Genomic DNA, 27,836 nt, shown 5'->3' with positions numbered 1-27,836 from the left:
GTATAGATGCCTTGATGGATCTTCCGGGAACTACCATGTCCAGAGATTTATTGAGTTTTAACTAAGAGCCATGAAAATTTTAGATTTGCCAGTTTTACAAAGATCGTTCTGGCCTTTATTTCAAGGATAGGTGAAGAGATCAAGGCTCAGGCAAAGACAGTTTAAAGAAAAACATTCTTTAGAGACAAACTTCATCAATGTATCTTTTTCTTAAGGAAAATTGAAGAAAGGGAGAACTCTGGTTGGCTGTCAGTGTCCTTGACTTGTCTCCTTCCCCTATTTAAAGATAGAATCAGTTAATAATGTTTATTAGTGTTAATGTTGGACATTTTAAAATACCCTTTGCTTAAGAATTAATAACTTCGTTGGATGGCTCAAAAATTGTGTTTTGTAAGTTGATAAGATACTGATTTTTAGATTTAACATGCTACAATATCAAATCATGGCAAAAATGATCCACTTTATGATTTCACTGACTCTTTTCAATAATTAAGGTTTCTCTAAGTGTAAAGTGTAAAGATTTTTAAAGGAAGATGTGGAAGTACTCATAATATAGTTCTTAGTCTAAATTTCTAACGAGATTTTTTTTTTAAACTAAGGAAGTTTTAAGAACATATTTACCAAACAGTGATTATTGAAAATGGTAATACTTGCTCTTACCTTTCCCATGATCAGTTGAGCTGATGTGGTCAACTACTAATTCTATCCTTAGTGCTATTTCCAAAGCAGTATGTGAATGAAGGTGTATGTAAAAACATTCATTTAGCAAGTAGATATTTATTAAGCAAGACTTTTTTCTCCAAAATCTGGGTTTCCTTTTTTAAGAAAATATTTTATGAATGCCTTTTCTTGTTGTTGTAATGTTTAGCACATGTATGACTGTGTTCATATGCATGTTTGTTTGCATTAGTCTTTATATCACTTTTCACCTCCTCACTTATACGTACTGTTTCTTTGGACTGACTGCTACAGTCTGGCTTGTGCTTCTTTCACACTGCTGAAATGCTTTTGCCAAAGTACCAGTGACCTTCCAGTTGTGAGATATCTTTCAGATCTTTCCTTGCTAGCTCTGTTACTTTGGACGGTTTATGTCTACCTTGGAATTCACTGTTAAGACATTATAGTGTCTTAAAGTTCACTATTCCTTGTCTCCCCTAACACTGTTCTCTTCTTCTTGTTCTTGTTCTCTTCATTCCTTTCTCATCATTCATTTTTTGTCTTTTTATGGTATTCTTATACCTTTCCCTGGCTTTTCTTAGTTTCCTTATTGGTACTAACAAAGTTCTATCTTTGGTTCACTTTCTTGTTCTTCTGACTTTAACTCATCAGTCTCTCTCTCTCTCTCTCTCTCTCTCTCTCTCTTTCTTTCTTTCTTTTTCTTTTTTTTAGGTCCAGTCTTATTCTGTTGCCCAGGCTGGAGTACAGTGGCATTATCATAGCTCACTACAGCCTCAATCTCCTTGGGTCAAGTGATAAACTCACCTCAGCCTCCCAAGTAGCTAGGTCTACAGGCACATACCACCCTACATGGCCAATTTTTTATTTTAGTAGAGGTAGGCTCTTGCTACGTTTTCCAGGCTGGTCTCAAACTCCTGACCTCAAAGTGATCCTCCTGCCTCAGCCTCCCAAAGTGCTAGGATTACAGGTGTGAGCCATTGTACTTGACCCAGTCTTATTTGCTTTCATAATTTAATTTTTTTTTTCTTTTTTTGAGATGGAGTCTTACTCTGTTTCCTAGGCTGGAGGCTATCCCAGCTCACTGCAGCCTTTGCCTTCTGGATTCAAGTGATTCTCTTGCCTCAGCCTCCCAAGTAACTGGGATTACAGGCTCCTGCCACCATGCCTGGCTAATTTTTGTATTAGCCATTTTAGTAGAGACGGGGTTTCCCCATGTTGACAAGACTGGTCTTGAACTCCTGACTTCAGGTGATCCAGCCGCCTCGGCCTCTCAAAGTGCTGGGATTACAGGTGTGAGCTGCCACATCCGGCCGATTTAAACTAATTTCTATATGCTGATGATTCCTAAATCTTCCTGGGCCTGAACTTCAAAATACAGCCTTATATATGAAATACTCTCTGCACAATTTGAACTAGATATCTCAGGGGCACCTCAAACTCTTCATGCCTCTCACTGTACTTCTCTTCCCCTCTATCTCCCAAGTTCTTCTTTTCTTTACACTCTTGTTTTAGAGGTGGTACACTTATCTCACCATTCATGAGTCTTTTTTTTTTTCTTTTTCCTGTTCACTCATATTTAAATTAAGAATCAGACCTGCCAGTTTTACCTTTTAAATATTTTTCTGCTTCAGGCCTTTATTCTTGAGAGTAGCCTCCTGTTTGGTCTTCTTGCTTACTGTCTCAAATCTATCTTTTCTATAGGTGATAGAATGAGTTATCTACAAAGGTTGTCTAGTCTTTAGATCTTTTGTCACCTACAGGATGAAGTGTGTCTTACAAAGGTATGCACAGCCTCTTGTTTCTTCGTGGCATCCGTTTTTGCTCCTACCTCTCTAGTAGTTTATGCTCTAACAAGACCAACTTGCTTGTGGGTCTTTTATGTGCATGGTATTTTATGTCCTGCCACAGTACTATTTCTCATCTTGTCCTTTCTGCTTGGATGTTTTTCTCCAATTAAGTTAGTTAATTCTTGTCCATCATTTTAAAACATAGCTGTCATCTGTTATAAGAAGTCTTCCCTGATAGAAAGTAGGTACCCTTCTTCTGAGGTCCTTTAACATTCTTTCTCTAGCTCACTGTGCTATAATTAATTGTTTATATGTTTGTCTCCTCAAGTAAACCAAGCTTCACTGGGACTAAACTTATTTGAGGTCAGTACCATGTTTTTTTCATCTTTGAATTCTTGGAACTAGTACAGTGTCTGCCATGGAGTAGACTGGGACTCAACAAATGTTTATTGAATAAATAAACTGAATGGACTTGTCTTTTTAAATTGTAGCACAATTAATATACATTAAAATGCACGGCTCTTAAGTATTTAGCATGATAGGTTTTGATAGTTGTGTACACTTAGGTAACCCCCATTCTAAATGTGATATAGAATGTTTTCATCACCCAAGAAAGTTTTCTCCTGCTCTGTTTCTTCTGTGCCCACAGATTGTCTTTTTCTGATATCTGGCATCATGGATTCACTTTCCTGTAATTGGATATTATAAAAATGGAAACCTTATTTCTTCTGACATCTTAGAAGTATAACATAATGCTTATGAGATTCATTCATATTTTTGTCTGTATTGATAGTTCATTTTTTATTGTTGAGTAGTAGTTCGTGTTTGAATATACCATAATTTGTTTGGTCATTCTCCTTTTGATGGACAATAACCAGTTTTTGGTTATTATGAATAAGGCTTGGAGCATTCATTTATAAGTATTTTTTGTGGGTATATGTTTTCATTTCTCTTAAAGGATATCTAGGAGTGAAATTGCTGGACCATAGGGCAGATTTTTGTTTAACTTTATAGGAAATAGCCAAATGTTTATTTCCAAAGTGGGTGTGACATTTTATACCCCAACCAACAGTGTGTGAGAGATCTGGTTTCTCCACTTCCTCACCAGTATTCTGTTTTCAGTCCTTTTGATTTGAGCTATTCATACTGGTGTGAAATGGTATCTCATTGTGGTTTTAATGTGTATTTTCTTGATGACTAAAGATGTTGAGTACTTTTTAATGTGATTATTAGCTCTTAATAAAGTATCTATTTGAGTATTTTGTCCATTAAGAATTTGGATTGTTGTACCCATCACTGATAGACTAGATAAAGAAAATGTGGCCCATATACACCATGGAACACTATGCAGCCATAAAAAAGAATGAGTTCATGTCCTTTGCAGGGACATGGATGAAGCTGGAAACTAACATAGGAACAGAAAAACCATTCTCAGCAAACTAACGTAGGAACAGAAAAACCAAACACCACGTGTTCTCACTCATAGGTGGGAGTTGAACAGTGAGAACACATGGACACAGAAAGGGGAACATCACACACCGAGGCCTGTTGTGGGGCAGAGCGGGGAAGGGGAGGGAGAACATTTGGACAAATACCTAATGCATGTGAGGCTTAAAACCTAGATGACGGGTTGATAGATGCAGCAAACCACCATGGCACATGTATACCTATGTAACAGACCTGCACGTTCTGCACATGTGTCCCAGAACTTACAGTAAAATAAAAAAAATAAAGAATAGATGGATGAAAGGAGAAAGAAAGGAAGAAAAGGAATAATCTAAGGTAAATATGGTGAATGCTAATATTTTAAAAATCTAGGTGGTGTGAGCAGGAATTTTTAAAAATTATTTTTAATGTTTTTCCTATAAGTGAAAATATTTCATATTCAAAGACAAAAAGAGATGAAAACGGATTTTCATCTCTTTTGTAATTATTGTGATTATGTGTTTTACATGTAATACATCATGTAATGATATATATCATACTAGATTATTAATATTACAAATATATACTTAGAAGATAGATACCATTTACATCAAGTTAATCAAGTGTAGAAGAAGTATGATTTTTTTCAACTTGTAATTATTTCCATAAAGGTTAATGTTTTTTACCCAACAACAACAAAAAGAAATTGGATTGTTGGACTTCTTAATGTTGATTTGTAGGAGTTGTTTATATGTCCTAGATATGAGTCTTAAAATACACATGCTATGAATGTGTTTTACAATCTGTGGCTTTTTAGTTTATTTTATTAATGGTATTTTTTGATAACTAAATATTTTAAATTTTGGTCAAATCAATTTTGTCAGGTTTTTTTTTTCTTTTATAATGAGGGCTTTTTATGTCCTGTTCAAGAATTGTTGCTTACTTCAAGTTTGTGAAGATACTTTCTTATGCTTGCTTCCAGAAGCTGTAGGATATGGATTTTATATTTAAGAATATGATCAAATTATGTTGGTTTGTGGAGTGGGAAGGAAGCATGGTATTATTTTTATTTTTATACAGATATTCAGGTATTTCAGTAACATTTGTAAAAAAAAATTTCTTTATTGGATTGACTTGGCATTTTGATTGAAAATCTGTTGACTGTATTTTGTGGGTCTATACCTGGATTTTATTGTTATATTATTCTATTTGACTGTCCTCATGCCAATAGCACACTGTCTCCATTGATGAAGCTTTATGATAAGTACTGATAACAATTAGTGTGAGCCCTCATCTTTTCTTTCAGGTTAATTTGGGTATTCTTGAGCATTTGCATTTCCATATTAGTTCGTTTTCACACTGCTGTGAAGAAATACCCAAGACTGGGTAATTAATAAAGAAAAAGAGGTTTAATGGAGTCACAGTTCCATATGGCTTGGGAGGCCCCACAATCATGGCGGAAGGCAGAGGAGCAAAGGCACTTCCTATATGGTGGCAGGCAACAGAGCATGTGCACAGGAACTGCCTTTTATAAAACCATCGGATCTCATGAGACTTAGTACTATCACGAGAATAGCATAGGAAAAACCCACCTTCTTGATTCAAGTACTTCCCACCGGGTCCCTCCTGTGACACATGGGGATTATGGGAGCTACAATTCAAGATGAGATTTGGGTGGGGACACAGCCAAATCATATCACATATGAATTTTAGGATCAGTTTGTCTATTTGCTGAAGAAAATCCTACTAGGACTTATGATAACTAGAAAATGGTGGCAGTGTAGTAAATAACTTCCAAAAATCTTTGCCCAAAGTATACAAGTATACGGATAACTTCACACCTAAGCGAAATCTGTGTAAAGCGATGCTCTCAACCTTATGTGAGCACACAGAATGTGGAAACTATCAAAGATCTGTGAGTAAAAAGAAAAAGTTAAAAGCCAGCCCCATGGTTCCACACACTCTTATGCCAATCTTGTCCCACTTGTGGGACTTTGTTGATCCAAGGCAGACCTCAAAAAAAAAAAAAAAAAAAAAACTGTAGAAAAGCAGAGGAGAGATGCAAATAAAGTGACTGGAGGGTGGTAGGAATGACCACCAGAAAGATCAAATCCACACTAAATGTGAAAAATAAAGAAACTTAGTATATTAGGAAGATATTTGAAAGTAAGGAGAGGTGCCAAATAAAGGGCCAGAGAGAAACAGATGAAAAACAGTGGGTCAGGCATGCAACTTAAAATAGACACATGCCATATAAAGGAATTGGTGTGTGAATTAAAGGGATAGATTCTATTTAAATGGTAAGTCTAATTTCAAAGAATAGGTATGATTTAAAGGGTTTAATTTTTGAAATGCATAGCTTCTGGGAGAGAAAAAAACAAAAAGGAAGGAAGGCATTTCCTTTGGCAATTGGAAAATAAAGACGAAAAGAAGGAAAAGGGAAAAATTAAGGCCCTGTGAGACAAAAGAGAACTACAAAAGTGGAGGATTCATAATATGCCCGCTAATGAAACCAACCACTTCATTAAAGTATATGGCATTGATTGGTAGGAAAGGGTGACATTGGACTGGAAATGTTGTAAAACAGCCCAGTGTCACAAAAATGAACAAAAATATATCTAAATCAGGAAACAAATTTGCACACAGACCGAGGAAAATTCTTTTCCTCCAAAACAACCGTGAACTATAACTCTAAGTTCATACTCCAACAGAATTAAATAAACAAGCATTTGGAAGTATGAAAAATCACTTGAGTCAGAAATTCAAAAACTGAAGACAGAAGTGGACAATAATAAACAGGGACAAATGGGGGAAAAATGTTGATGGAGCTTTGGAAAGAAATGGAAGACGATATCAGAATTATTTTGGAAATAAAGAATACATTACAAGGTACCCAAGGGAAAATGGACTAGAATGAAAATTTGATAAAGAGCATTGAAGAAAGAAAAACAACTATGAGAATTTAAAGAAAGAAGAAATGTCAGAGAGAAAGTAGTTGAAATGTAAGACTTAGTCAAGGAAGGAATATTTATTTTATTTGAGTCCCTAATGGGAAAAAACCAAAACAAGTGAAAAGAGCTGATATCTAAAGCTATAGTTCAAGAAAACTTTCCAGATAGAAAAAGATGGAAATCCACACATTGAAAGTATGCCAAGTGCAATGAAAGATTAATCCATAGCAATTAACTGCAAGACATATCCCAGTAAAAATTATTAGATTATTAAGATAATGATAAAATCCTTAGGACCACCATGAAAAAAATTCAAATAAAAGCAAAAGAATTACAAATAGCATCATGCTTTTCAAAACCAATATATAAAGCAAGGCAAAAATAGAGCAGCAGCATTCAAAGAAAAGTCAGTGGAAGTATGAATTTGAGATTTTATATCTAGCCAAGCTGCTTTTTAAATATTAAGGCTATATAAAAATAGTTTTCATCATACCAGAACTTTTATGCATCAAGAAATAGAGCAACTGGCTTTCTGAAACAGAAACTTCAGGCGTTTGCAGGGACACATACATAGAAACATAGCAATAACAGGATACTGCATTATACTACTTTTATTACTAGATAGATTTAAGTGGACAAAATACAAGGAGGTAGAAGATGTAAACAATATAGCCAATAAGGTTGATCTTCTGGGTATACTGTATATTGAATGCTATACCTTGATAAGAGAAAATACTCATTTTCTTAAGTGCATATGGCACATTCACAAAAACCGACTATATATTATGTTATAAGGAAAACATTAATAACTTTCATAAAGTAGAACTATTAACACTCTGATTACAGTGCACTAAAACTAGGATTTACTAACAAAACCAAATACAAGCCCTTTCACCTAGAAATTAAAAAATTTGACTAAACAACTTTTTAAAAAGTATTTTAAAAAATTGTAAAAGAAATACAATTAAATGTATTTAATTGTAAAAAAGTGTAATGACAGTGAAGACACTTTATATCATAATTTATGTGGTGTATTTAAAGCAGTGATTAGAGGAAAATTTATTTTACTATTATTAATAAAATGGATAAATGATAAATGAACTAAATTTTCAGCTAAACTAAAAAAGAACGAGGTAAGTCAAAAGAAGAAAAATAATAACTATAAAAGCAGAAATTGATGAGCAAAAGAATAAAAAAAGAGTCACTCTAGCAAATAAACCAAAATCCTGATGTTTTCTCTCCCTGGCCATGTAATGTTTTTATTTTTATTTTTTATTTTTTTATTTTTATTTTTATTTTTTGAGACGGAATCTAGCTCTGTCGCCCAGGCTGGAGTGCAGTGGCGCGATCTCGGCTCACTGCAAGCTCTGCCTCCCGGGTTCACGACATTCTCCTGCCTCAGTCTACCGAGTAGCTGGGACTACAGGCGCCTGGCACCGCGCCTGGCTGATTTTTTGTGTTTTTAGTAGAGACGGGGTTTCACCACTTTAGCCAGGATGGTCTGGATCTCCTGACCTCGTGATCCGCCCGCCTCCGCCTTCCAAAGTACTGGAATTACAGGCGTGAGCCCCCGCCCTCGGCCAGTGGTTTTTAAAAAACAACTTTATTGAGTTATAACTCACAGAAAAAAATTCACCCCTTTGTTCAGTTCTGGCTGGTCGCAGTGGCTCACGCCTGTAATCCCAGCACTTTGGGAGGCTGAGGTGGGCAGATCACTTGAGGGAGCAGTTGGACACCAGCCTGGCCAACATGGCAAAACCCCTTCTCTATTAAAAACACAAAAATTAGCCGGGCATGGTGGGATGCGCCTGTAGTCCCAGCTACTCCAGAGGCTGAGGCAGGAGAATTGCTTGAACCCAGGAGGCGCAGGTGCAGTGAGTGGAGATTGTGCCACTACACCCCAGCCTGCGCAACAGAGGGCATCTCTGTCTCAAAAAATAAATAAATAAAAAATAAAGCATATAATTCAGTAGCTTTTCGTATATTCACACAGATATGTAATCATCACTGCTATCTAATTCAAGAACATTTAACTCGATATGCGTTGCCATTACTCGCCTTTCCTCCTAGACCCTGGCAACTTCTCATCTGCTTTCTGTCTCTATGGATTTTTTTATATGGCATTTCATATAAGTGGAATCATACAAAATGTGGCTTTTAAAGTTTGGCCTCTTTCATTTAGCATAACATTTTTATGGTTCATTCATGTTGCTGCATGTATCAATCCTTCACTTATTTTTATGACAATAATATTCCAATTTATGGAAATAACACATTTTATTTATATCCATTTATTGGATGAACAATGTTGGTGTTTTTGAAAAAGTTAACAAAATAGACAAGCCATTAGCTAACTTATTGAAGGAAAAAAAAAAGTATAACTGTGTAAAATAAATAACAAGAAGAAGACATCTTTGAAACAATACATTAAAAATAACTTGATTGAAAAATGGGCAAAGGACCTGAATAAACTTTTCCCCGAAGAAGACATAAAAATGGCTAAGAGGTGTATGAAAAGTTGCTCAAGATCACAAATGATAAGGGACGTGCAAATTGAAACCACTATGATGTATCACCTCACACCTATAAGGACGGCTATTATCAAAAAAGATACGAGATAGCAAATGTTGGCAGGGATGTGGAGAAACACCCTAGTACACTGTTGATGGGAATGTACATTGGTACAGCCCTTATGGAAAACAGTATGGAAGCTCTTAAAGAAATTAAAAATAGAACTACAATACGACCTAGCAATCCCTATGCTGGGTATATAACCAAAGAAGATGAAATCACTACCTCATAAAGATATTTTCCATCCCAAGTTTATTGCAGTATCAGTCACAGTAGCCAAGCTATGGAAATAATCTAAATGTCCATCAATGGAAAAATGGATAAAGAAAATGTGGTGTATACAGTTGATCTCGAACAGTACGGATTTGAACTGTGTGAGTTAACTTATACGTGGATTTTTCTTTCATTTCTGCCATGCCACCACTGAGACAGCAAGACCCACCCCTCCTCTTCCTCCTCGTCCTAGCCTACTCAGCGTAAAGACAATGAGGATGAAGACCTTAATGATGATCTATTTCCACATAATGAACAGTAAATGTGTTTTCTCTTCCATATGGCTTTTGTAACATTTTATTGTAAGAATATAGTACATTATACATACACAAAATATGTATTAATTGACTATGTTATTGGTAAGGCTTCTGGTCAGCAGTGGGCTATTAGTATAAGTTTTTAGGGAGCCAGAATTTATACTCAGATTTTCGACTGTGCAGTGGTTGGTGCTGCTAACACCCGAGTTCAAGGTCACTTGTATATACAATGGAATATAATTCAGCCTTTAAAAAGGAGGAGATCCTGCCATTTCTCACCCATGAATAAACCTATAGGATGTTATGCTAAGTGAAATAAGCCAGACACAGAAAGAAAAGTATTATATGATCTTACTTACGTGTGGAATATTATAAACAAAAAAGAGCTCAAATATAGAGATCTAGAATGAAACAGTGGTTACCACAGGCAGTGGGGAGGGTAGAGGAAATGGGGACATGTGGGTACAAGGACACAAAATAGCAGATATGTAGGACGAAAAAGTTGAGAGATGTACAACATGAGGACTAAAGTTACTAAAATTAGAGATTTTTGTTAAGTAGATTTTAGCTGCCCTTGTCCCACACAAAAAGTAACTGTGAGACGATAGATACATTAATAAACTTCACTGTGGTAACTATTTTACTATCTATAGGTATCCTGTAACATCATGTTGTAAACCTCGAATATACACACAAAAAATTTGTTTTACATGTCATGAGACACTTTGCAAATACTTCTAAAAACCTATATGAAATGGGTAATTTTCTGGGAAAGTACAGATGACCAAAGTTGCCCCTATTAGAGTTAGAAAGCTTAAACAGACCGATGTTATAGAAGAAATAGAGAAAATTAAGGGAGAGATTACTCCATAAAAGCACCCAGGGCCAAATGGTTTCACAGAGGAATTATATAAAACCTTCATATACCATATACTGTCATTCATCACTTTTTGGGGTATATTCTAGAAATGTGTTCTCAGGCAATTTTGTCATTGTGGGAGCATCGTAGAGTGTTCTTACACAAACCTTAATGGTATTGCCGACTACGCACATAGGCTATATGGCATAGCCTGTTGCTCCTAGGCTACCCACTTGTACAGCATTTTATCATACTGAATACTGTGGGCAGTTGTAACACAACTTAGTATTGTATACATATTTATGTATTTAAACATATTTGTATATTTAAAAATGTGTAAACATAGAAAAGATACAGTATTTTAATCTTAGAGGACCACAGTCATATGTGTATCTGTCATTGACCAAAATGTTATGTGGAGTGTGACTGTATTGAAAACTTTTTTTTCTTAAGTGCAAATAGCTGTAATATCCACTTTAAATCTTTATTATTTTCAGCATCAGGTTCATCTTGGGATCAGACAGATTTGATTGATTTATTTTTTCTTCAGAATGTGTTCAAATTTTTCATTCTTTGTATGTTGGGTAATTTTGAATTTTGTGCTGCGTATTAATAGTGTTAAATTGTAGAGATTTTTCTTCTCTTGTTTTCCACTGGTGATTATTGTTTCCTGTATTATTAAAGGTACTTTTTTTTTGTGGGGAGGCTGGGTTTGAACTGCAGTTTCTTATCCTATGCAGCAGCTCCATTCTCTTTTCAAATCTTTTGTCTTTAGCTGGGATGTTTGGAGTCTGTTTCGCACTTGTCAGTTGGAGGTCAGTCAGGTGTAGGTAGACAGAGTTTGGTGATCCCCTCTCTATGTCTTTCCTTTGCCTGATCTCTCTACACTGTTCAGTGCTCCTGGTTTACCCACTTTCCTTTTCTGTATAGTAAGAAGGGCCACTGTCACTCTGTGTAATTTGTATTTTCTTATTTATAGACTTTAAGCAATAAGGTTCACTGAAAGTATTCATTCAGGAAGAGATAATGAATCAAGGCATTTAAAGTTGAATAGAAGAAATGTCCTTCATAGATTCTAAACTAAGGGATGGACTGCCTTTTCAAAATTACGTTTTTTGTTTAATGAAATCAATGCTTCTCAAGTAATTACTGGAATTTGTAGTGGATGTATTTATTTCCGGTGGCTGTGGTAACAAATTACCACAAGCTGGGTGGCTTAAAACAATTGAAATTTATTCACTTAACAGTTCTGGAGATCAGAATTCTGAAATCAAAATGTCTATGGAGCTGTTCTCCCTGCAGAGGCTCTAGGGGAGAATCAGTAACTTACCCCTTCCAGCTTCTATGGTTGCTGACATTCCTTGGCTTGAGGCATCATCAGTCCAGTTTCTGCCTCCAGCTTCATATGGCCTTTTACTTTTCTGTGTGTCACTTTACTCTGTTTGTTTTTAAACTCCCTCTGCCTCTCTGCTATAAAAACACTTGTCGTAGGACTTATGGCCTGCCTGTATTATCTAGTATGATTTTCTTATTTCAGAGTTCTTAATTTAATTACTTCTGTAAAGACTCTCTCTAAATAAAGTAACATTCACAGATTCCCAGGCATTAGGACATGAGCGTATCTTTTTGTGGGCCACTATTCAGACTACCATGAAGAGGTATGGGGGATGTAGTCAAATTATGTTTTCTAAGTTAATATAGGGGCCAAGGGAAAACTCTCCCTTCTCCCTCTGAAGGTTTGCTGAAAATCAGCTGAAGAAAGGCTGATTAATAGCAGAGACATACAAAATTTATTTTATCATGCATAGCACAAGGGAATTACAAGAGAATGATGGTTTATACAGTAGTGCAGTGGGGGTACAGATGCTTATATACTCTTCACAGAGGAGAGATGTGGATGATTTTAAGGGGGATAGTAAATGATTTTTAGGGGAATTCAGTGGGCTTGGAGAACATACAATGTCCTGAGACAAAGCTTTGTGGGCCCACAGAGAAGGCAATGGTTCTGTTCAGGTGTGTTGACAGACTTCAGTCTTTATTCCTGCAGTATGAGTTAATGAAAACTCAAGGAAGGGACCAGTGGTCATTTTCTTCTTTGAAGAGTCTGGAGTTTAAGCAGTCTCCAAGGGCCTTTAATTAAAAATAGTCAGCATACCAGGGTGCCATATTTTGGGGTGAAATTTCCTGGTCTCCTTCAATAGAAAAAAAAATCTAATTTTTTTGCAGCATTTCTATTTCAAAAATGTAAGCAACGCTAAGCACGTTGTATTTAAGATGCACTTTAAAGAAATGGAGGCCAGCCGCGGTGGCTCAAGCCTGTAATCCCAGCACTTTGGGAGGCCGAGGCAGGAGGATCACGAGGTCAGGAGATCCAGACCATCCTGGCTAACACGGTGAAACCCCGTCTCTGCTAAAAAATACAAAAAACTAGCCGGGCAAGGTGGCGGGCGCCTGTAGTCCCAGCTACTCAGGAGGCTGAGGCAGGAGAATGGCGTGAACCCGGGAGGCGGAGCTTGCAGTGAGCTGAGATCCGGCCACTGCACTCCAGCCCGGGCCATAGAGCGAGACTCCGTCTCAAAAAAAAAAAAAAAAAAAAGAAATGGAAATGAGAATTACTAATTCATATTTATCAGATAACATATATATGGAACTATTTCACTTTTTTGACAAAAATTATTTGTTTAGTATTTACCTGTTTAATATGGTGACACATTTAAAAGGCTGCCCTTTTTAATTGTAATATTGTGCTTTTTATATGCCTCTTTCATTTTTTACTTCATTTTAATGTACAGGAAATTGTTATGTTACTAGATTGTAAGACATATGATTGCATATACTAAAAACAAATAGGTATTTGTCTTAATTGCCTATGATAATTGAAGTAAATTTTCATTTTAAGATTTTGAATGACATTAAATTTTAAATGTAAATTCTAAAATGACTGATTTTTCTCTGTGCAATATAATTTTAAACTTTATTGCTTACTAACTCTTTCTTGACATTATTGTTTTAAATTCTGACATAAATGGCAGATTGAACAAAAATGATAGCAATTCATTTTGCATTAGAAATTCTGTTCCAGGCAGAAACAGTTGTACAGTCTAATGGAATAACTTATTTTCTTATTGATAAAAAACTTTCAATTGTAAAACTGAAAGATTTAAACAAAATAAATAATAAAAGTATTTCCTTCTTTCTGATACTTTTCTTTAGTTCTCAGTGAACTCCATGTGAGTAGCCTGCTAGAAATATGTAGTCAGGCTTACCAATAAGGAATCATACACACTTCTGACTATTAGCTCTAGCCTTTGAAGAAATTCCCTTTATCATTAGACAAATTTTATTCTCTTTCTTTCTCATTAGAATCCATATTTTTGAATATCATTATGTTTTGAAGATATTTTATAGAATAAACAAGAGCACCGTGTTTAAGAGGGAAGAAAACTAATACTTATTTAGCACCTACTGTATTCCAAGCATATGCTAGATATTACATGCTATCTCCTCATTTTTTCTTAGAAAAACTCTGTAGATCAGTATTTTCAGGATTGTCGTTTTTGGTAGGGGGAAACTGAGGCACAGAAAGATGAAGTAAATTGGCTAGGGTTCCACACGTATTAAAAGGTAAGGCTTAGATTTTCATCCAGTTTTCACTAAAAAGTGATAGTCTCTCCAGCTACTCATGAAAATGCCTTCCAATTTTTATAATACCTTACATTTATAAATAGCATTTCTTATGTAAACTTAACCAAGTATGTGATCATCTTGGGGTTAATTCTGGAAGGCCTCACCTTGAGAAACCCTCGGCATGGACTTTGTAGGCACCAATGCTATGAGTGCAGTAGTCAGTGTAGTGTTTAGGGCAGTAGGCTTCATGTAAGCCTTTTGACCTGATGTAATAAATATAGCCACTACCTTTGTGCTGAGAAAAAGAGGACAGAAATATTAAGTAATCTCACATCTTAAAATCTGATTTATTAAAAAGTAACCCCAGTTCTGCTTCTGAATTAATGTATGAAAATATAGAATTAGAGGAAGGCTATAAATTGTAACCTCAATGAAAGTAAAAATATCTAGGCCTTCATTTTATACTTTTAAATTTATGTGAAGTCATGGTTTACAAAGATGAATAACAACACAGTTAAGATACCATTGCCACTATACTTTGTAATATATTAATTATGGGATTTCAAGGGAATTATTTACAAATTTTTACTTGCTCAGCTGTTACAATTTTTTAAATACCAAATAAGCATTCTAGGTTTAATGCCTTCATGGATTGGTTTATGTATGGGAAAAAATATTTTAATGTTTTGAATATGAGTCATCAGAATAGAAGTTTGTTATTTATTGCCTGTCTTCTTATGATTATTTTAAAATTGTCATGCTTTGTTTTGATGTCAGAGAAAAGCAATTACTGAAATAATGTTGAAAATACTTTTTGTAACTATTCTACAGCAGAAAAACATTAGTCTGTAATAATTTATGTGTACTTTATTTTTATAAAATCATCTATTTCCAAAGGATATAGATGTAGAAGAGATGGGAAGAGAAAATTGTCTTAATACATCTACTGGTGAGGTATCTCTTGAATGCTTATGAAATGAGTTTTTTTTAAAAACCCTGAGTGATCTTTATATCAAACACAAATTCAAAATTATAATAGTCTATTTTATTTTCTTTGTTATCCCTATTCTCCAACAAAAAACAAATGTCAGGAACCTTTAAGCTAGTTTAGTGTATCTTCAGAGTCTTAGCTTCAAGAGTATAGTATTTTACTTGTGAAACAAGGTTGTCATCTAGTGGTGCTTTCAAGTAGTACAGCTTTCACAATTAGCTACCTGATAGTCTTCAGCTTTTTAAAGGAGTTGCTTAACAAAAAACTATCTAGGTTTAACTTTTCAGAGTTTAAACACTTTTGAATACTGTTAAATTAGATATAAACTTACAAAGGATTTTCCCTAAAACTTTTTTTAATTTCCATCTCAATTTTTAAAATAATTTTTTTTGTTTGGCTACTGAAATACTGATATTTGACCAGAGTGGATGTTAACCATGATGTATATATCAAGGCATTTCATATTGTTTTACATCATCAGAAGTTGTTTATTTAGAAGAAGATTCTTAAATAGTGTTACGTAATTAAAAATTTTTTTTTCGCATATTAATCCTTTCACCAGCATGAGCAACAAAGCAAGACTCTATCTTTACAAAAAAAAAAGGTGGAAGTAATATATATTTGTGATTGCAAAGAAATCATAAAAACTAAAACTGGAAAAGTAATGCATTTTAATAGATAGTTTATTAATGAGTAAAATAAATCTTGTATTGAAAATAGTTTACTACATTAAGATTAACTACATGCTGGTATTTAGAAATACTTTAAATAATATGTACCTTTATTTATCTGATCCATTTACATATAAGCCACAGAGAAAATTAAATTTTTAAGCTAGCATTGATTCAAGTCCTTATTTAATTGTTGGAATACAGATTGTGGTATTCAATTTGGGATAGGAAGTGGCTACTTTGCCTAGACAAGAAAAGAAAATGTGGTAATATTAATAGAAGAGATACTTGGTTGTTAAGGGAAGCAAAATAAAAGACCTTTTTTTTTTCATTTTCCACCATTTTTTGTAGTACTCACTCTTCTGAATTACATTTTGTAGAATTCTGATCCTTCTGTTTGTTATGCTTAATAGAGCTTTTGCCATGGAATTCATGGATTCATTCAACTAACTGCTGGTGTTCCATCTTATATTCTCATCTGCAGTCCTTTCAATATATCTGTAAGCTGTATTGAATATATTGATTTTATTTTTACCAGGTTATCTGAAGAAAATCTTGTGCCCCAATTCTTACTAGCATTTTTACCTTACTAATCTTGTTACTCATTATGGCAAAATACTGTATTTTCCCAAGTTATATTCATAAACAAGAACTTGCAAGCAATTTCCTTCTGCCCTAGAGGAGGGAATCGGCAAGTTAATTCTTTCAGTGTCTCTGGCTAGGTGTGGTATATTAAGAGTCTATAAGAATAATAGATAAAACAATTTTTTGGCAGGTGTATTACAATTAGTTTACACTGTGGAGAGAGAAACAGGATAGGCAGAGTGAACAGAGATCTTCTTATGGGTAAATTTTTAAAAATATCTTTACAACATTAAAGTTTTGGGAATTTGTAGTAGGTCAGGAACTTCCATATTTGCTAAGATCAAAAATATCCTTTAATAGAAGTTTTTTTTTTTAATTATCTTTTATGTTTTTTCCCTCTCTTGTCCCACCTTAGCTTGGGTAATTGGGAATTAGTTATCTTTATTTTCTTTGTGGCTAAGGAAGAGTTCATTTATCAAACTCCCATTTTGGTATTTGGATATCATATGCGGGGGCTAGTAACCTCAGTGTGGTAACAAATAATCAGGTATAGGTTAGAGACCCAAAAACTGCATGAAGCCATTTGATTTGAGTTTTATTCAGGGGCAATTAAGAACACCATGTACCAGTCACTGTCCAGATATCTTCTTATTTTTTTTGACATAGTCCCTATCCATTTGTGAAGAATGTTTTCACTCTTGGTTTTCTCATTGGCATTTTAAAGACTTTTCATGTGTCATCAGCCTAGTTTATATCAATGTGCAATAATTCTGTATTTGATTATTTTAGGAAGTCATGTTGCAGTTCAGATTTGAATAAGAATTCATTATTTCAATGGGTGACAGTAGGTAAAAGAGAATAAAACTTTGTGTTTGCTTTTATGGCTCACTTTCTGGGCAATTAAAACATTCCTCCTCCTTAAAAATATAAGTAGTCCTCAAAGTCTGAAGTTAGCATGGGTTCTTTATATGTCCAGTTTGTAAAATATTTACATCAATGACCAGACTGAATGATTTGATACTTTTTAGTGTGATGTAAACAACTCACCAGAGAACCGTTTGTTACAGGCCTAACTGTGTTCTTTGCTCTCCCAGTGTGTACAAAGTGACCTAAAAGATAATTGGTTCTTTTCTTGCTTGGAAAAGAAGTTGGCTATGAATGTTATACTATTTGAGGTACACTTATGGCACAACACTGTATGTCAAAGACAACTTGGAAGTGAACAAGAACAAATAATTTAAATAAACTAATATGTTTAGTAAGTACAAAGTACATGTACCACATACAGGCTGAGCCCTGTTTTGTTTGGTTTATAGAAATCTAAAAGCTAAAAATCAAATCTGACACAGTAACTGCTTTACCAATCCTCGTGCAGACATGGCTGCCCCCTTTAGCTCAGTCAGCTGATCTGTAGTTTGCCTTGCTCCTTTTCATTATCTATACATCATAGCCAGTGAGTAAGTTAGATTCACCGATTTTACCTGCTTTCAAAGAAATAGATCAAAAGAAAATTGGCCCTCTTCTTTCCTTGCTGATGGGAAAGGGTGGTAATGGAGATCTACTATCTGGAGCAATGAGTTTAAAACAATGGTGTTTGTTTTATCACAGTTTTCTGCCAATCGAGATTCTTGAGCTATGGTTTGGACATGTCTGTTTGATATGCCAAGTGACTTCTGAACACAAGGTGAAGACAGTTAAGTGATTCTAAGAATTTTGACATCTTCTCATAAATAGAAGCATTTACCAAAGGAAGCATTTTCTAAAATCTCTTTTTAAAAAATTTTGAGTACTGGCCGGGCGCGGTGGCTCAAGCCTGTAATCCCAGCACTTTGGGAGGCCGAGACGGGCGGTTCACGAGGTCAGGAGATCGAGACCATCCTGGCTAACACGGTGAAACCCCGTCTCTACTAAAAAATACAAAAAGAACTAGCCGGGCGAGGTGGCGGGCGCCTGTAGTCCCCGCTACTCGGGAGGCTGAGGCAGGAGAATGGCGTGAACCAGGGAGGCGGAGCTTGCAGTGAGCTGAGATCCGGCCACTGCACTCCAGCCTGGGCAACACAGCCAGACTCCGTCTCAAAAAAAAAAAAATTTTTTTTTGAGTACTTAAGGCTGGGTGTGGTGGCTCATGCCCACAATCCAGCACTTTGGAAGGCCCAGATGGGCTGATTGTTGGAGCTCAGGAGTTGGAGACCAGCCTCTGCAACATGGTGAAATCTCATCTCTATAAAATAAAATAATTAGGTGGCCATAAGAGTGCCTGTAATCCCAGCTACTTGGAGGACTGAGCCATTAGAATTGCTTGAGCCCAGGCAGTTGAGGCTCTTGTGAGTTGCGTTTGTGCCACTGCATTCCAGCCTGGTGAAGAGTGAGACCCTGTTTAAAAAAAAAAAAAAAAAAAAGTGAGCACTTACCAACTGTGGTGACTTAAAAATTGCATTCTTTGAAGGTAAAACTAATGAGAAATATTTATCTGTTTTGTATTATGCAGAAATTTAGCCTTTTAATGCTCTGCCTGTCAGTAAAATGTATTCAGATGTTTTCAACAGTAATAAGTGGTTTTATAATATTAATGTCCAAAATCTTCATTAGAGAGTGGAAAAAAAAAAAAAGTGTGCTTTTGCTGGCTGTTTTAGTAAACAAGAACCCTCTGGTGTCAGTTTCTTCTTTTGTATCAATGCCCTTGGGTTTTAGATGTTCAAAGACGGCACATGGGAACTGGTGATAATTCTCATCTCTCAAGGTCCACCAGGTGGGTGTATGCACGGGGATGGTAACTGGAGTGCCTGCTTCACTTTTCAGTTGCTTTCTTTCCTGATGAATCCTGTGTTGTGTTGTTCTTCAATTACTATGTTACTGAAGTTCTTGAAGCACATGTTGGTCTTTGAGTTTTTGTTTTTTATCACTTGTTTTATTCATTGGTAATATTGGAGTTCTAAATGTTTATAAAAATGAAAAGATTAATTTGTAAATCCCAAAGTATGGTTAATTTAGGCTCAGTCCGTCTGTGACAATTGTCTAGTATTAACAAAAGGATCAGTAAGATATTATTCAGGGAGAGCTGTGAATGGGTGCCCTGTTTCTTGAAAATTATGGAGTAAACTTATAAGGCTTAAGTTTTTTGGTTTTGTTATATTATGTTCAGAAAACCTTTTACAGGCCTTATTATTTTCTTATTTCAATAGTTTTTTGGGTATAGGTGGTTTTTGGTTACCTAGATAAGTTCTATAGTGGTGAATTCTGAAATTTTAGTGCACCCATCACTCAAGCAGTGTACACTGTACCCAATATGTAGTCTTTTATCCCTCACCCTCTCCTAACCTACCCCGGTGGAGTCTCCAGAGTCCATTATATCACTCTGTATGTATTTGCACCCTCATGCCTTAGCTCCCACTTACAAGTGAGAACATAAAGTATTTGGTTTTCCATTTCTGTAGTTCATGTAGAATAATGGCCTCCAGCTCCATCCAAGTTGTTGCAAAACACATTATTTCAATTCTTTTTTAATGGCTGAGTATATTCTATGGTGTATATATGCCACATTTTCTTTATTCACTCTTTGGGCGATGGACACTTAAGTTGGTTCCACATCTTTGTAATTGCAAATTGTGCTGCAGTAAACATGTGTGTGCATGTGTCCTTTCATATAATGACTTCTTTTCCTTCGGGTTGATACCCAGTAGTAGGACTGCTGTATCAAATGGTAGATCTACTTTTAGTTCTTTAAGGAATCTCCATACTGTTTTCTATAGTGTTGTACCAATTTACATTTCTGCCAGCAGTGTAAACCACATCACGACAACATCTATGTTTTTTTTTTCTTTTTAATTATGGCCATTCTTAGAGGAGTAAGGTGGTTTCTCATTGTGGTTTTGATACGCATTTCCCTAGTGATTAGTGATGCTGAGCATTTTTTCGTATGTTCGTTGGCTGTTTTTGTATATCTTCTTTTGAGAAATGTCTTTTTCCATCCTTTGCCCACTTTTGGATGGGATTGTTTGTTTTTCTTTCTTGCTGATTTGTTTGAGTTCCTTGTAGATTATGGATTCTAGTCCTTATTGCATAGTTTGCAAATATTTTCTCCTGCTCTGTGGGTAGTCTGTTTACTCTGCTGATGATTTCTTTTGCTGTGCAGAAGTTTTTAGTTTAATTAAGTTCTACTTTCTTTTTATTTTTGTTGCATTTGTTTTTGGGGTCTTGGTCATGAATTCTTTGCCTATGCCAATGTCCGAAGAATTTTCCAACGTTTAGAATTTCTAAACCATGAAAATGTTTAGAATTTCTAAACCATGAAAATGTTTAGAATTTTCATGATTTCAGGTCTTAGATTTAAATCTTTGATCCATCTTGAGTTGATTTTTGAATAAGGTGAGAGATGGGGATCCACTTCCATTTTTCTACATGTGGCTTGCCAGTTTTCCCAGCACCATTTATTGAATAGGGTGTTCTTTCCCCAGTTTATGTTTTTGTATGCTTTGTTGAAGATCAGTTGACTGTATTTGGCTTTATTTCAAGGTTCTCTATTCTGTTCCATTGGTATAATTGCCTATTTTTGTGCCAGTACTATGCTGTTTTGTAATATAATTTTAAGTCCAGCAATGTGATGTATGGGCCTTGTGTTTAAAGAAATCACATATTTGATTTATGTGGATAAAGGCAAATTTCCAACCCTTTACAACTCTGCCTTGAGAATTCTTGTTAGACTTTACCTTTTAATATTTTGTAGGGATGGGGTATTTTTATTCTTCTGAAAACTTGAATATCTAATAATTAATTGATATTAGTTTCCTGATCTTCTACTATGCAGAAGGGAACAGCATGACTGCTTTTATAAACTGAGTTTTATACCTATTTACCTGTTCTTGTTTAATGTACTTTGGAGCTCACCAGTTGAATTTGTCTAGTTCTGCTTTTGTGTGTGTGAGCCGCTGAAGTGTCTAGCTGATGAGGAAACTGATTTGGATAGCTACTGGCTTTTGTTTATGAGATTATCATATCACTAGTATCAGCATTAATTGTTTGATAAATGAATTTTTTTTTTTTTTTTTTTAAGGCAGAGTTTTGCTCTTATTGCCCAGGCTGGAGTGCAATGGCATGATCTCCGCTCACTGCAGCCTCCGCCTCCCGGGTTCAAGCAATTCTTCTGCCTCATCCTCCTCCCAAGTAGCTGTGATTACAGGGATATGCCACCACACCTGGCTAATTTTGTATTTTTAGTAGAGATGGAGTTTCGCTATGTTGGTCAGGCTGGTCTCGAACTCCTGACTTCAGGTGATCCACCTGCCTTGGCCTCTCAAAGTGCTGAGGTTACAGGCATGAGCCACTGTGCCCAGCTGAAAATGGTGTGTTGTGATGGAAAGAGTGCTGAATTGGGAGTTAGGAGTCATTCTTGTTTTTAACTTTGCATCTTCTAAATTTGTATTTTTGGGGGCAAGTTTAATTTACATCTCTAGGACTCCATCTGTAAAGTTGAAGAGGTAAATTTTGATTATTTTTAAAGATCTATTCTAGTTCATCTGACATCCTGTAATTCTTTAATTCTACAGTTTCCTTTCTAGAAAACAAAATATTCTATTAGTCATTGCATACTGTTTCCCTCTTGTGTAGGAGCTTGGAAAGCTGTGTTTTTGTAATCAGTCAATCAGAATTTAATTTATCACCCATATCCTTTTGTGCACTGTTGCTTTCTAAAATTGGTCTCAACTTAAACTTATCTCTTGTTTCTTCTCCATTTTCCAGTCAGAAATCTCTAGGATATTATCATCCCTAGAAGGTGCTTCACGCTTACTCACTTCCAAGTTTTGATTACACTGTTCCTTTTCTGTGTACTTTCTCCCGTCCCACAGCCACTTTGAACCCCTATAACATTTTTATAGTTATTTTGGCCTTGTATGATAGCTGTTTATGTATTGTGTTATGCTGTATAGGAGATGGTAAACTTCTTGAGGGCAGGTGTTTAATTTTCATCATTTTACTAATCTTATTACTGATTTCACACAATACTTTTTGCTTAAGAGGGGCATAATATTTATGAAAGTGAATTTGTAAGATGATTAATTAGAGTTACAGATACAGTTGGACAAATAGTGAAAAATTTAATTTTATTTAATAGTGAAAAAAATTATTTAATAGTGAAAAGTTAACTATTTTCACTGTAGTGAAAAATTAACAGGATAATAAATTACTATAGCCATTTTGAGTTAAAGCAATATTTTAACCATCTAAATTGACTGCAGATATTTGTATTCCATGGTCACTTATATACTATCATTCCTGCCTACCATCTATTCATTCTTACTGACTCATCTATATACTTGTATTTTCTCTGTCACCCATTTAACTACTTGCCTTCATTTATCATTGTGGTTCAGCAGTGTCATGGTCTTAAACTTTTAATAGTACCTAATTTTGTTAACATTCTTGGTTTGATTTAAATATATATTTTTCTGACTTTTACCTCCTTGGTCTTGCTCATTGGCTTATCTACTTTAATCTTCTATTGCTCTTCTGTACTATTCTAACTATTCACATTTCTTTTCACTTGCTTTTTTACTTTGGAGAAATTATTCTCTACTTCTTAAAGGCACTTCTTTTGGTTGCTATTTCTGGGCAAGGTTTTCTTTGATAAGTATCTTAGAATCAGTCTAGTGTTGAGGGTTGATGGTGGAATTGCTGTTCATCAAAAATGAGCTTGAGTTAGATCTCTTAAACTAGCAGTCTTGGATCCTTTTAACTGTGGAAGAATGTCTGCAGTGATGATGGTACCATTAGCTCTTTGGTTAAAGGGGTTGATACTGATTATAAAAAAATGTGAGATATTAATCGGGGTTTTTACAAGTAGACTTTTTGATGGTTGATTCCAGAATTGTTGAGTTTATCAAAGAGTTTCAAAATGTTCATGGGTATGGAAACAGATAAATTTTTTCCTTTGATTCAATAATCTCTTTACTCTTGAATTAATTGTCTCTGACAGATGCATAGTTGGTTTGGACTGGATAAAAGAAAAAAGGGCAAATAAGACAATGAGTAAAAAAAAAACTGAAAAGAAATAGGAAAAGTAAAAGATGTATTGTAAAAAGTTGCCTATCTTTATGTTATTGGAATGATATTCTTTATTGGAATATTGGAATAACAGAATGATATTCTGTTATTGGAATTGATAATCCTTGAGAACATTATGTGAAAGAAAGGGGACTTGAGAAGATAATGTGAGAAAGTCCAGAGAGAAGTTCTGCTGTACTGAGTTTAAAACCGTGTTGATTTTAGTTTTATTTTTATAGCACATCTCAATCTCTTTTTAAGAGCTTACTGTATTAACAGATACTTAAGTCGAGATTATATTTGTATAATAGCAAAGAGTAGCTTATACCTTCCTTAAGTATATTGACATTTAAATAGCTTTTCTCAGAAAGCATATGAATAATCTTATTAACACAGTATCTCTTTAAGGGTACAAAAGAAAAGTATGCACTGTTCATCTGTTCTATAAGAAATAGTAAATAAACAGGGAATCCATATCCAAGACTCTTTCCCTAGTATTTGTAGCAGAAGCACTTTATAGTAGAAAACAAAATTGCATGTAGACTTAAGAAAAGAATTTTGCTTAATTTTGATTTTAGATAATATTAAGCCATATATTTTATTTTAACAGGTATCTTTCAGATGAAGGCATTGAAGCTTGCACAAGCTCTCCTGACAAAGTCAATGTAAATGACATCATCCTGATTGCTCTCAATGTAGGTTATATTTATTAACTTGTAAACATTTGAAATTTGGAAGCTATATTTATAAAAAAGTCTCAGAATAAATTGGGTTATATGATAATGAATATAGAGAACATCTTTCTTATTTTTTCCATTTTAAGTTGTGGTGATGTTTGTTGAATTTGGTAATCTCATATTAGCAAGTTATTAATATCTATTATACAAAATCCAATGAAAAAGGAAAAACTGTAATTAACATTCCTATTTTTAACATTTACAGTAGCTATATAATAGTAGTAAAAACTGACTGTTCATTAAAATGAATTCTCTTTTACATAGAAACTCTAGCTAGGTTATAGCTTTTTGACAGTGGTATTTATTGTTTCAAAATAACTTTTCATGATGATAGAAATAATACTTATTGTGGAATATTTCAGAAAAAATAGAAAAGCAAAATAAGAAAATTAAATCTGCTTATAATTACTGTTAATGTTTTAGTGTATATTTCTTTTCAACTCTTTCTCCACCCAACCCTCTAGCTGTTTTTTTTTTTTTTTTTCCATAATTAGATTGGCTTTTGGATTTTTTCGAGAGTTATAAAAATTGTTTGAAATAAAAATGTAAGTAAACAGGCCAGGCACGGTGACTCACTCCTGTAATCCCAGCACTTTGGGAGGCCAAGGCAGGTGGATCATAAGATCAGGAGTTTGAGACCAGCCTGGTCAATATGGTGAAACCCCATCTCTAGTATAAATACAAAAATTAGCCGGGTGTGGTAGCGTGCACCTGTAATTCCAGCTACTCGGGAGGCTGAGGCAGAAGAACCGCTTGAACCCGGGAGGTGGAGGTTGCAGTGAGCCGAGATTGTGCTGCTGCACTCCAGCCTGGGCAACAGAGCGAGATTCTGTCTCAACAACAACAGAAAAAGTAAGTAAACAAATATTCTTTTCTCATTCCTACAGTTACCCTCTTATTGTTTTTCTATGTAGCTTTATAATAAGCTATAAACAATCAAATTTATGTACTATGCTATATGGTCAATGAAATTTCTAAGAGAACTATAGTTTGACAAATTCATCATGTCACTGCAAAGTCAATGTAAAGCAGAAATGATGGGCACAAGGAACATTTAAAATATAAATAAATGTATAAATCTAACTTTAAAAAAATTACTTAAATTTATATTTGTAGAATTAAACTTGGGTTTAAATAGATAAAATTTATGTCCTAAACTGAGTCATTTTCTTCAGCTTCTTTGAATTTTATTTAACAAGAAAAGATCGTTTATTTTGGTTTCTGAGCTAAGTATTTAGGTTTTTAATAAAAAGACTAATTTTTTAATAATAAGAATTAGCTAGAAATTATGCATGTTATTTATGACTAAAAACTTTATTTTTCTTTGTCTTGCATTGAAATTAGTTAATTCTATTGTTTAAAAATATTATAAAGGACTCTATTTTCTTGTTTATTTAAGAAAAACTTTCTAAAGATTCTAGGAAAGATATTTTATGACAATTTGCTGGGGTTTTTTATTTATGTGCTTAGGTAAATAGCAATAAATTATAATTGGTATGAAAATTTGAATAAAATAAATCAAGATGAAGTATTTGTGCAGTGCTCATAAGAGGTGCATACTGACTATTATCTGAATGAGTTAATTTGTCTTTTATATTTTCCCTGAAATATGCGGTTAAATACTGCAGTCCAAAGCTGTGATGCCATATGATAGGAAAAAACTTTTTGATTAGGGTGAAGCCTATACCAGACAAATTATCTATCCAAATTTATCATCTTATTAATAAAATTTAGGCATTTATAGTATTCTGTTGAAATTTTTTCAAGTTTTGAGTGATTGTGGGAAATTAACCACTAGTTGAGAAAGACATGCATTATTGATTCTTATTGTACATATATGTACGTACCCACACATGCATAGCTAATTATATAGTGGGAGGATAATCCATGAACAAGTTTTCTTGTCTTCTTTCTATGGGGTACACGCTGAGCTTGTTCCTTTATCTAACAGTGAACACTAAAGTAACATGTATGTAGTGTTTCTCTCCAGGGAAGCCCTCTGGAGGCTAATACCCAAGGCCTTTATTGGGCTGGTACCAGAATTTCAGATCTCTCCCAGAAAACAGATGTCCACCATAAATCATATTGTCTATATGAATAATCCATACAGTGAACTACATTTTTAGTTAGGGAGTGGTCCAAGTGCAAAGTCCCTAGCTGCCAGCCTGGGGCTAACCTTGTAAGCTGGCCTTTCTAAAGATAGCTGCCTCAGATCTGCTATGTAACTTTTAGGCTTAGCTTTTTATGTTGAAAAGGAATGTTTTTAATTTTTGCTTTTTAAATTGGGGAATAAGAATATTACGAAATGACATTGAAATCCAGCATGAAAGTTTTACAGTCAACTACCAGAATTATTCAGAAAAATACTTAATGATAGCCCAGTCTTAAATTACTGATCACTATCCATTAGTAAAAAATTAAAAACAAATTATATTTTTATTTCTTTTAAGATTCTGTATAATATAAAATGATTCACCGAATAGATGTTACCTTGCATTTACTTAAGTAAATAGGAATTGTGTGTGTGTGTGTGTGTGTATGTATTTATATGTGCATGTGTGTGTGTGTGTGTAGGTAGATGCTTTGAAAATTATTTTTAATATTTTACAGGCTAAAAGTTTTCTTGTATTATTATTTTTTGTTGTTCAATATAACAACATTCTTGGACCCAGTCATTGTCCTAGCAATCCTGATATAATGGCATCTGAATAATAAAATTATCTTTATAGTATGAGTTTAGGGCATTTAAAGATTTGGTAGATCATTTTCATCTTGCTAAAAATACATCAAAATAACATTTGTATATTTAAGGACACATATTATATATATGTATAGCACTTTAGAAATTATGTAAACTTTGAGTGTGTAGTCTTTTTTTAGCCTAACAACAACTTTGTGAGATAGGGTTGGTGGTGTTTTTCCATTTTATAGAAGAGTAAATTAACTGGGTTTAGAGAATTAGTGACAGTGTCCTAGATCATATGATTGTTTAATTACAATTGGGATGGATCAAAATTTAGGATTTTTGTCTAGTGCTCGTTTACTTTACAGTGATGGCTCATTTTCATTTGAATGAAATTTCATAATGATCAAAACCAGAAATGAGGGACCATGATATATTATAACATTTGTATGTGTTCTGTTTCTCATTCATATTTAAATATTTCAGCTTTTGGGTGACTTCAAAATAACGTAAATGTTTTCATGAACTGTTAGTTACATTACTGATATGATGGTTATGTATGTTCAGATGATTTTAAAAAGTGCATGTTTTATACTCACTAAAATAAACAGGATGGATAACATTTATTGAGTGCTTACTCTGTGCAAGTCATTATACTGAGTGCTTCACATCTATTAACATTTAATTTTAAAACCATCTTAAT

General features: G+C 34.4%; 1 protein-coding gene across 4 annotated transcripts in view; it reads left to right on the top strand.

Annotated features, from left to right (window-relative positions):
- TDRD3 (tudor domain containing 3) overlaps nucleotides 1–27,836 on the top strand; it is a 191,349-nt gene that overhangs the window by 13,761 nt on the left and 149,752 nt on the right. For all 4 annotated transcript variants that reach the window (XM_030922261.1, XM_030922259.1, XM_030922260.1 and 1 more), the window contains exon 2: nucleotides 24,324–24,408. Coding sequence is in view for 1 of the 4 variants with exons in the window: in XM_030922258.1 (XP_030778118.1) it covers nucleotides 24,324–24,408 (85 nt within the window). In the remaining 3 variants the exon portion in view is untranslated. The remainder of the gene's footprint in view (nucleotides 1–24,323; nucleotides 24,409–27,836) is intronic.

Source organism: Rhinopithecus roxellana, chromosome 18, assembly GCF_007565055.1.
Source record: "Rhinopithecus roxellana isolate Shanxi Qingling chromosome 18, ASM756505v1, whole genome shotgun sequence".
NCBI classification, from domain to species: Eukaryota; Metazoa; Chordata; class Mammalia; order Primates; family Cercopithecidae; genus Rhinopithecus; species Rhinopithecus roxellana.
The sequence above is the reverse complement of the archived record's forward strand: the minus strand, read 5'-3'. Positions and strand labels throughout refer to the sequence as shown.